We start from the raw sequence: 11,871 nt of genomic DNA, 5'->3' as shown, positions 1-11,871 counted from the left end.
CATAGCTCAGCGGATCCTTGATTGCCCCCACTTCCTGATCTGAAAAAAGCCACAGCAGAGAGATTATTGCATGTCCATTTCCCTTGGGCTTTATGATAAGTACAGAAAGCCAGGAATGCTGCAAAGCTGATTGTAAATAAGAAATAGAAAGCTGCAACCAAGATAAGCACAAGATCTCCACATTTTAGAAATGAGAAACCTTCTCCTTTGAAAGCATGTTTGAAAGCAATTTGTTTCCTATCAGCCCATACAAAAATGGCTGGATATGCAAAAGAAAATGAGCAGCTCAACAGACCTATGGATGCAGTTCTTACAGTACAAAAGGCCTCAAAACTTAAACACAAATAATTTAGATATATGCCTATTTTGGATGCTTATTAAGAGGAACAAACAATTATCTATCCTGCTTGTTGTATAACAGCAGCCCAGGCTTTAAAGTTGGAAAACTCCAACTTTAAATTGCTCTTAAAATATTGCTTCTACATAATTCTTAGGTCTGCCTGACATTTACTCTGTTTTGCTATTTAGAACTGTACTGAGTATTGCAAAAAAAAAAAAAAAGTATTAAAATCATAATGTTTTTCTTCTGTAGATGCTGGCTTAATTTTTTTAAAAAATCTCCTACTTGAACTTCTAGGAGGTTTTACAGTGTGAATTATGCAGTCTGAAACCTGGAGGTTTTCTTAGAAATGGTAGCAGGCACAACCATCTGAAACCATGGGAAATCCTACCTTTGCTTAAGAGGCCACAGTTATGTAGTTCACAGGGACAAAGGTAAATATTACTGACACTGCCTCACCTAGCCAACAAGAGAGAATGATGAGGCAAATTATGTTTTTAGAAAGAAAAGACAATATGGTGGGTTTTTCCCTCCCAGAAAACCATGTATTTTGAGCAGGCAGCAATAAAACACAAAGGAATCCAAAAGCACAAATACAGAGGCCTTTTGGATAGTTCACTGAAAACATCAGCTCAATATGCTGCAAAGGTCAAGGCGGCAAATGGAATGTGACAGACTATTAGGGAAGAAAAATTACAGACGATCTAACAGCACTGTAAAATTTGCAGCTGTGCAAACTGCAGATTCTGCCTTGAGACGGGTTAGGGGATAGCTGAAAGTTTGACAGTCCCACCAAGGAAAAGGCCACCGATCCTTGCAACAGATCACAGCCAAGTACAAAAGGGTAGGACCCCTCTCACCAAAATAAACAAATAAACCGGTAGGTACAATCCTCTACGCAGGATTAAATAACATAGCTTGGGTGATCTTGTGTGAGAAATCATCCTCCTGTCAAAAGCTCATTGCACATGGAATATAACAATATATTTTGAAGGGAAGATGCCTTTAAAAAAAAGCCTCAGGGGTGGGAATTGTCTGGCCTAACGTAGAGTCAGTCCTGATTAATATACAGGAGGCTCCCAGAGCTGTAGAAGACCATACAGACAGTTTCTGTCCTTTTGTCCAGAAAATTGCACAACTATAAATCACAATCCCAATAGTCTTAAGGCAAACAGCTACAGTCCATATTTATTTATCCATATTTATTGAATGTCTATTATGCATGTGGTTAGGAATGCAAAAATATGTAATATAATAACCATCCTGTTCCCATACTGAGGCAGATTTACAAGAAAATTATAATGTATATTAGTTCCAACCAGTTTTATCACTTTCTGGAACCAACCTTTAGTGAAGCTAAAGGAGTCTTAATTGGCCACTGAGACACAAAGAAGGAGTCACAAAAGAATAGCTCCTTCCCCCAAATAAAGAAGACATGGCAACGAAACTTGAGGAGGTGAAGGTCAATAACATTACTGTTTGCAAGATGTAGGCAAGGGAACAAAGAATCAAAATGGCGCCCGTAATGATTCCATGCCCAATTTTATATGTGGCATATATTTTTATACATGTCACGTGTCCAATGTACAGAATGGGCAAGTTTTTATTTGTCTGGTCACAACTGGCATCTGGACTTTTTTGACACTTCCCCCCACAACAAATCCTTCTAATTGTTCTGTCCCCAGCCAAAAACACCTTACATTTAAGTTTAAGTTTACATATGCAATATTCCATAACATATGAAGCCTTTCCTGTAGCAGCCCATAATTTATGTAACAGTTGCAATAAATTGCTCAAGAAAGATTTTTAATGCAATTCACCCAGCTTCTATACTTTGACATTTTCCTTGTGCAGACTTTTTAAATGCAAATGTTACTGCATATAACTTCCACTAGCATATTTTTTTATTTTTTTTTTACAGATTATTGATTGAGAAAAGGCAAACACTGGTCAATTTTGTTTGACACTAGAATTTGTGTCACTGTGAAGTTGGAATGCAGACTTTCAAATTTACTGCTGGCCGAAGTGATGATTAGAATGTCTTTTACATATTTAACAAAATGCAGATTTGGCATTTTTGTGCTTATTTGCTCTATTTGATTATAGAGAAGAGCTTAACATTTTCTGATTTTTCACTCAGGTAGAGTCATAAGAAAACCTTGATAATACAGCCGATTTTGAAAGCATGTTTTTCTCCTGTACTCTATGGTCCCTTCTCAGGTGTCACTTGACTCTTTATCCCCATATACTGGTAGATATGATCACTAAATCCAGGTGGTTTTATCTCCCAAATGTCTCTAAAATCTTCCATTTCCTCTTCATTCTCACCACAGAAATATAAAACTTGTCAAGTCCATCATCCTGTTCATCCTTGATTATTGCAACCTCATTTTCTTCAGGTTCCTGCTGATACCCTCAACATTCAGGTTTGCCACTAATCTGTTGTGAAAATAATCCTCCATTAAGATAGTGCTGTGACATTCCTAAATTGTCATCTCTGCCAGTTCTCTGTTGCCTGCTACATCTGATGTAAGCTTCTTGTATTATCCTTAATAGTCTTATGAGCTGACCCCTTTCCTGCTCCTGTCTGCTTTTCACCTTTAATTCCTGCCTTATTGGCTCATCTAAGCTCCCCATCAAACTCCTTCTTTTTCCCTCCTTTCCACCTCTGAACTTTTTATGTGGTTTTCTTTCTTCTTCTTCTTTTTTGTCAGTCTTATAAATGATGGTGAAATACAGCTGAAAAATATGACAAGGGAAATGGAGTGAAGAATTCTAATTATCCAAGATGGCAACAAATTAGAGCCAGCAAATGAATTTGTGCACCTTAATAACATATTTACTAAAATGACAAAATGGATGGGGATGTGGAAATATGGGTGGAAAGATAGTAGTAAATTAAAGAAAGAGTGGGATCTGTTGCGAGTATGCATGTTAACTAAAAGAGAAATTGAATAGGTGTAGAGACATGCTTCTTCCTGCTTTGTTACATGAAGTGAGACTTGTTATAGATGAAAAAACCTCAGGAACACAACTTTCTCTTCATAGCACACACTACAAACCGAATCAAGCAGAGATTAATCTAAAACCTTCTTCCTGCATGATAGGGACTGATTATGCCAATGTTTACTCAATGCAGTTCTTGTGAACATAAAGTCAGAACCTTCCCCATCTTGATTTCTGGTCTTTGTCTATCTGTTTTTGATTTTTTCTGTGGGGACATTGAAAATGGGGAAATCTCATTGACAAGCATTAATACTGCTGCTGCAGCAATAGCTGGATTTTGCTTTAATATCATTTTCTGCTCAATACCTGAACAGTGATCTCCTGAAATATCTTTGCTTGCTTTCTGGCCAAATTCTGATTGGCTATTAGTGTTTGCAATGAATTATTTTGCCTTTTGTGCAAAAGTGTCCATTACATTCTGGTGACTTTAATAATAAGAACAGCCACCCAAGTCCTTTTCCATTTAAAGTGTAAAATTGGAAGGTTGGAAATTTCTTGTGCTTAGAAAAGTCCCATTACATCTACATAAATAGTTGCTAAAAATGCATCTAATGAAGTACCTCAATATATTCGGAAATATTCTCAAGCAAAAACATATAAATATATACTCCTTTCTCTGAATTATAGAACACATTTTTAAAGATAACAAGCAGTGAAAAAGGACAAGTTTCAGAGGAATCAGTCCATTGGATAAATGTGCAAATAACAATACCTCTTCACCCAGAAAGTGATTGATAGCTTGATGTAACTTTTTCGTGTAAAACTGGATAAGCTGAAGAAGGTCGTTCTTAAACAGTTTAGAGTCTAGTTATTTATAAATCCCTTGTAAAATGAAATACTGTCCAGACAGAAACAATAAGATGGGAAAAGAACCCCATCAGTCTCAGTCCTATTGGGAGTGAATTCGGGAATCCATTTTCACTGGAATTTATGGCAGGAGGCTACTCACTACTAGCACGAAGATTTTAAAGCTTTAAAAGTTGGAAGAACCCATGGGTCTATTTTGGATTTTAAAATATATATATATTGGCACCCATTGTATAGTTTAGTGAATTTTTCCTAACATCACCAGACTAGAAAATTATCCTATCCTATTACATGATTTTATATGTCTGGGCATTTATTTCATTCAGTCGTTGTCTAGGCAGGGTAGGTATCAAAAAATAGAATTATTGGACATCTGTGAGATCATTAGATTCTTCTGTCTATATCTTGTTGGCCTTTCTGCTGTTATTTATTGCTATTGGTACTTGTGTACACTATCCCTAAATGAACAAAACATAATAGGAGAGTGATAGGCAACAGGAAAAAAATGCTTTCCTTTCTGTAGAGTTCTTTTGTAGAGAAGCACAAGGATGGAATAAGATGGAGTAAGGATGGTGTATAGCCCCCCCCAAAAGAGAAAAGATCCTATTCCATGAGCATCACAAAAGTGATGGTTGACACTTCTGTCAGACCAAGAACTTCTGGATTTAATTTCTTTAGAAGAGTTTGTTCAAAGTAAAACGGGAGGAAGCTTAGGCGTACAGAGTAAAATTTCCCACAGTTATTATGTTTAGCTTAAACTACACGTCTATTTCGGGAGAAAGAGCCACCTGCCTTCACACAGAAGGCCTGCAGTCACCTCATTATTAATATTATATAGTGTTTTCAGGTAAACATTGAAATACTTTCTCAAGAAATCTTGAGCACTAAATCTTATTTGTAATCAAGCTTCCATTCAATCAAAGCCTTGGAAGATGATACCATAACAGAAATGATGAGGTGTTCCTTATGTAGAGAATGACACTTCAGTACATCATGTTGGAAGAGGTTTATGTCAAGCTTCCAAGAAGCCACACAGAGCATAGATTCTAGCAGGAAATAACACATCAGAGATAAAGAAAATGCTTTTTTTTTCACCATTCTTTGTTTGGACTAACAAAATTCTTGTTTCCCACTTCCATGCTTCATAGTATAATTTCTTTTATTGATCCTTTTATCCCTTAATTATTGTGATGTCACCTCCTTTAGAGTTTTTACTTATATCTCCCTGCATAGGTTTCCCTTCTGACCCCAAAATTCTTTGCTGCACATTCAGTTTCCTGCCTACTTCCTTCCAGAGCTTTACATCTTTGTTTTCTACACAAAAGAAATCTTAGTGGATTTCCTGTACCTCCTTCTTATACTGCTGCTCTTAAAGTGATAAAAATTTATAGAGCAGCTGGGATATTTTGGATACTGAAGGAAAGCCATCAACAAGACAGAAGCCGTCAGACTTCACAACCTTTTGGGATACTAGAGTTTTGATATGCTCAACTGCCTTCAACAAAGAGAGATAATAAGCTAGAACCTGCTTTGCCTCTTTTACCTTTGATCTGTTCTTCACAGCCTTCCAAGGCCACATTTGGTTTACAAACTTCTTCCACAGCTTTTAACATCTCAACATCTGTACTTACCGTCCATGCTGTTCTTGACATTCCCATCTTTTCTGTTAGCCTTTCTATATAACTCTTTTCTTTTATCTCACAACTTGTAATTCACCTTTTGACCCTACCTTGCCCTTTCTTTAAAAGATCTGGAAGAGCATATCTAAGGATACATGTCATCGTAAGATCAATAACTTTGCAAGGATTTTGTCTTCTGTTGGCATGCGTGGATATTGGGCGCATGAGCATACAACAACCAACAAGATTCCTTCATTTGTAACGACGGAACTTGAAACTGGACACTTTATAGAAGCACCATCCATGAAGCTTCTCTTCATTTTAGGTAGGTGATTTCCTGTTCTAAACAAAGATTAAGACTAAATTAGAGTTAGGAAAGAAACAAGGTTCTTTTAACAATTCAGAAATCCCTTTAGGGTAGTTGCTACATTTGACAAGTGCAACAGATATTTATCATCTGTAAGAAATGGCATGCAAGAATCTTTAAGGATTCATTATCATTGAACCTGGAGAAATTGTATTGTAATAAAGTACAGCCAAAGATTTATTTGTTTATAAATGGCCAGATTTGTTTTTTTTTAAATGTGTTCTTTGCATGAGAGAATATAAATAATGTATAATAATGCCACAGAGGATATGAACCAGTTCAATGTTAAATTTACACAGTTATTTAATCATAACCTTTAAAATATATCTATTATTGTAGTTCTGGTCATCCTTATTCAAGAAAGTAGCTTCTGATTTTCATGAAGCAATTGATCTTAGACTTGTATATTAGGACTGTGATCCAGAAAAGCAGTATATAGATGAATAAGTTCTCTCCTGTACAAATTGGTTTTACCCAAGCACTTCTTGATCATTAGGCAATAGTTTTTTTTAAAAAAAACTGGAAGTAAATCCTACTGTATGTGATTTTGACTGCTTCTAATCAGAATGTTCATCTGTTCATTCTTTTTTTTCTTTATATTAATACCCACAAGCAAACATGTGCATATATTTGTATATGTAAGTGTGGGGAGATGTGTGTATATTGTGTATGTATAAATACACATACACATATACACACATGTATATATAAAATAAAGGAAAGAATTTTTATGATAGCGTGGAAAAAACAGCAACATCAAATATGACAGAGACAATAAAATATTCCTAATAAAAATATTTTCAAATGCTTACTCGGACATATAACTATTTTTAAGTAGAGCTTTTAAAAGTTTAGTCATGTGAATGTAATTTTGCATTTGGGAATAGGATGCCTCAGGTTCATACTAGTAAGTCCCAAACTTATTAAAATATACAGCTAGTTTTAAAATTCAGCATGTGGTTTTACTCTTAACATCACCAGTTTTGTGTTGCTTTTCATTCCCTGTAGTGTTTCTTGCCACCCTGCTGGATAGTTGCTATAGCCTCCAGAACTGTACCAACCCATGTCACAAGCATGCAAAATGTGAAGTTCGCAATGGGATCCATGGCTGTTACTGTAGCCCAGGATTCACCGGACCTGGCATAGATGCAGATGACAACAGTGGTTGCTATGGTGAGACACTAGCTTTGTTTGATAACTTATTCTCCTTTTGACTGCCTTGTAATTACATCAAGCCTCATATGGGACAACCCTAAATGTAGATGTATGAAGGTTGTTATGGGCAATATTGGACCCTTCTGCAAGTCATTGGGAAGAAATGCTTTGAATCCTGCCCAAGTGGAAGCACAACAGTTATCCGTTTTTAAAGCAGACTTTTTAGAGTTCCATGCAAATCTGGGAGAAAAAAAGGATACTGTTGTTTCAGGGATTAATTAAGCAGACTAAGCACGTGCTTAGGGCACCAGGCCCAAAAGGGGCACCACAAAAATGTTTATGTAGCCTAAGTTTGGCTTCGTTTGTACAGTATGTACAAAGGAAGGGGGGGGCACTGAGATTTGTCAGTGCTTAGGGCACCAGTGAGCCTTAATCTGCCACTGACTAGAATTAAAGAATCTCTTAAAGCAACAGCATCCATTCTTTTCAGGCTCACTCAGAAGCACAAACTTGTAAAGCATGCGGAGGTGAGGGGGGGAGACAGGGGTGCTGTTGGGTGCTGTGTTCCTACAAAATCTAAAGCATTTTTTCTGGATCATTTTCAGAATGTGAACTGCTGTATCATGTAGTTTGTTTCTGAAATTATGCATTTCTTATGGCTTGTGCAACTGCCCAGGGTAATACATACAATTCAGGCAGTGTGTTGTGATGCCATTACGGCTCATGAGAAACAACCATTAGCAGTATTAAGGTTTTCCAAACTGTGAATGGCCCATGTAACGCTTAGCACAGTTGATTGTTAGTTGGATGAAAAAACCAATGGCAATAAAATTATACTTTATAATGCCGGTTTTCTGGAAATTATATCCTGTGTGTTCAACTGTCACCTGCAAAGTTCTTACTCACTGTCACTTTACTTTGAAGTAACTTTCAGAAGAGAACTACCGGAGACAGAACCACTGGAGGATAATTATTTGTTGTTTCCTTTCTAGGTTTTAGGTGCTAATGAAAGTGATTCTGAGTTTTAATAAATGTTTAACCTGTCAGTCCTAGGCATGTTTATTGTCAAACGATTCCCAAACTATTTGGTAAAGTTCTCCTTACTGAATAAGCTTTTACAGGATAGCAATATCGGCCTATGATTCTGTGAACATTTTCAATGTGACATTATTACAGCTATTAAACTGCCAACATAAAAACACAGATTAAATATTTATATTTATGCATATTGTAAGCACATATAACAAATATAGAAAATAATCTGTGGCAAATACAACAGATGGCAAATTAATGGTCATTCTCATGATTATATTCATGACACCTTCTATCAAATTGTAATAAATGTTGTTTTATGCTGTTTCTCAAGATATTGAGTACAGTAATATATTGCATTTTTGCTGTCTCGGCTAATTGTTTTGAAGTTTATGATTCAATCCTCACCTCCATTAATAGAAAACCAGATTTCATTTTAAACTCCCAAAATGCCCAGGAATGTGGTGGGATATACAAAGATGCAGCTTTTCAAGAATACCCCAAAACAGCATGCAGAATTTCTGATTATGTTTTATACATTTTTATACTTTTTATTATCATATCCTTCCCAAGGATCTAGGATAATAAATGTACCATTGTAATATTAATTAAAATAGAATTATAATAAATAATATTATTTTCATCACACAGTCAGCCAGATTTTCTGATTGGATTTGGCATTTTTATCCACTTATTGAGTTCTTCCCAAGGACCTGGCATAGGGAGATGTTGATGTTTTATTGTGTTAGATATCTGTTTTTCTTATTTTCTTTTTGTTGGCTTCCTTGAAGCAGTATTTTAACTAAAAGAAACACTTCCCGCAGCAAAGAAATATTATGCTTGAGAACTAGATAATAGAGCACTTTAAAATTAAAAGAAAAATGGTTTTTGAAGGCAGTAACAGTTTGGGGTTAATATTTTCTGTCTTCTAAGAACATATCTACGATCTTGTTGTAATTGGATAAGATCTTAGAAGGATTAAAAGACAGTCAGGATAATAATTAGCTTGAAGCTAGAATATGGAACAATGCTTTGACTTAATGTTATGTTAGATACTCTGGTCTGTGCCCCAAGTTCCATTTTTCATAGAGAGGGCTTTTACTGATTAGAGATAAATGCTGGCTTCATTTTAATTGATAATCTTTGTTAGCAGTTATTCTTCTATCAACACAGATTCATTTTCCAGCGCTCACAGGAATCTCAGTTCCCCAAATAGCACCCACAGTGAAAGCATATTAGTTAGATAGGTGTTGACATTCACTGTTTTACTGTTATTAGCATCAGTTTAACAATTTTGCACCTGTTCAGTAATAGCTAGTTTTTAATGATATTGTTAATGATGTTATTTAAATACTCATTTTTCCACTCTATTTCTGGCACTTTTTTATTGGAATAATCAAAGAAGCCACAGGAGCTATTGCTTACAAAAATAAAATTCAACCTTTGGAAAAAAAATATGATGGTTAAGAAAAGATCAAAGTTATCAATTTAATTTCTTCTAAGCTTATTCAATCATAAATCTAATTCTTAACTGTTGGAAAAAGCTGGAGACTTGCATCCTTAGTAATGCTTCAGTTCTCCTTGAGTGGAGTGAAGTGGCTGGGAGCCAATCTTTGTTATTTATGCTTCACCTTCTAGGATTCATTGCTTATCAGATTATGAACTGACTGTTAACAATCAGATTGTTAATTAACTATTAAGAGCAGCATGTTTCTATCACCTCTCCGTTTTGCAGAAAACATCTGCCAATAGCTTTGGGAACTTCTCCTTCAGTAACTCTTGATCCAATCTAGAACTACAATCTGTTTTCTCATGACAGTGACAGGAAGTGGCTTGAGTACCATATAACTTTTATTATTCTTCAGGCAAGTGGACTCTAAAAATTAAGAAGTTAAATTGCTGCCAAATCTCTAGGGCTTCTGAAATAACTCTTAAAACCTTTCTCCATGCCCCAGAATGTGAATCCTGAGAATGTTCACATATATAGTCAGATATATAGTCATATCTTCAACAAGAATACATGCATGCATCAGTATGTGCACGCTCTTTCATAAAATACACATGAATGCTTAATCAAATTAAGATTACTTTTTTCCAGTATATGTGCAAAATGATGCAGAGGGACAAAGGATGAACTAAATCACTTGTAAGCAACTCAGCAGTTTAGATTTGCAAAGAGCTCTTCATTTAATTTCGTTGTTAATTTCAAGCAACAAACTCAGATTTTTGGTAGTGATCCATTATTCCTTTGAGTATGTAAGAAGGGAAAGGAAAAGAAGAGAAAGAAGTTAAACAGGATGTGGAAAAGGGTGAGAAGGAATCAGATGTGGGCTTTTTATTTGAAGATTGAACTATTTCTGTAAATTATAATTACAGTTTTATATTTGATTTAAATCTAAATCAAATCTTTGCAGAAAATAGCAGAAAAATAGAATTTGTGCTATGTATAATCCCTGTCCAAAAACAATTCAGATACTGTTGGATATGTATGGGTGACAAAGAAGATAAATGAAATGCATAGTTTGGAATTTTCCCCATCCTTTTCCCCATATTAGAGATAAAAAGAGCTGACATATAGTCTGTTTTGTAGCTTTACTATTTTACTATTCCCTATCTTTTTACCTGCCAACTGCCAATTTTCTCTAGGAATAGCACAGTGCAGAATATTCAACTAGTAGTTGAATCATAGTGGTTTTTTTTACTTTCTAAAATATATCAGGACGATGAAGCAAAGTTGTTTGTTCAATTGAGCCCAGAAAACAGGCAATGTAGAGACACAATAGCACAATATTATTTTGCAAATATGGATCACAATTGTTATTCTTACAAAACAAATCAATTTTCCCTGAAAAATAGAAGCAGTTTTCCTAGATATCAAGAATAGTGTAGTCAAGTCTACTTTAATTCATATGTAGTTATGGCTCTGAAAAGCTATAGTATCTCTCTTCCCAAATACAAATCAATTGTGTTTACTTTAGAAGTAATTCTACAACTCAGGATATCTTTTTAAAGAACCAATGTCACAACATTTAGCATACATTCTGAAACACACAGACAATATAATGCATCAGACCTACACAATAAAGATATTGGCATCATGTGTGAGAATTGCTTTGCTTTCAGATCTGGTAACTTTTCTTTAGCTCTTGATCAAAAATATTAAGAACTGAGTATGCTGGTGTTTGAGATAATACAACAGTTCAGCCTATGTCCTTGAAACTAGGTATCCTAATTGCATATGCAAATTGTATGTTTGTACTGTAATCATAAAATGTATCATTAAAATAATTATTAGTCATTTCAGTACTTGGCTGTTGATGTTCCTTGTAATGGGCACTAATTTTCTGTTCTCTGTTGCAGACTTCTCTCTCATATCTCTTGCAGAATTTATTGACCATATTTATATAGCCTCTCACTTCACAAACCTAAATATTGAAGAAGTGTGCTGAAACCAGAGATATATTGCATCAAATATTATTAATATCAAAAAGATCAAGCTTCTTTTGCCTTTTCTTTCTTTGTGTTAGCTTTCTAGAATGATTTCC

At 35.2% G+C, this 11,871-nt stretch overlaps 1 protein-coding gene across 1 annotated transcript in view; it reads left to right on the top strand.

Annotated features, from left to right (window-relative positions):
• Nucleotides 1–5,499: 5,499 nt before the first annotated feature.
• The window catches only part of ADGRL4 (adhesion G protein-coupled receptor L4), a 103,373-nt gene continuing 97,001 nt past the window's right edge, over nucleotides 5,500–11,871 (top strand). The window contains exons 1-2 of the mRNA XM_026700223.2: nucleotides 5,500–6,097; nucleotides 7,148–7,312. Coding sequence (XP_026556008.2) covers nucleotides 5,977–6,097; nucleotides 7,148–7,312 — 286 coding nt within the window. The 5' untranslated portion in view covers nucleotides 5,500–5,976. The remainder of the gene's footprint in view (nucleotides 6,098–7,147; nucleotides 7,313–11,871) is intronic.

The sequence above is a fragment of the Pseudonaja textilis genome, chromosome 3 (genome assembly GCF_049901715.1).
Source record: "Pseudonaja textilis isolate UNSWEBS1 chromosome 3, rPseTex1.2, whole genome shotgun sequence".
In the NCBI taxonomy this organism is placed as follows: Eukaryota; Metazoa; Chordata; class Lepidosauria; order Squamata; family Elapidae; genus Pseudonaja; species Pseudonaja textilis.
Note: the sequence above shows the minus strand (reverse complement) of the source record. Positions and strands in the feature narration are given on the sequence as shown.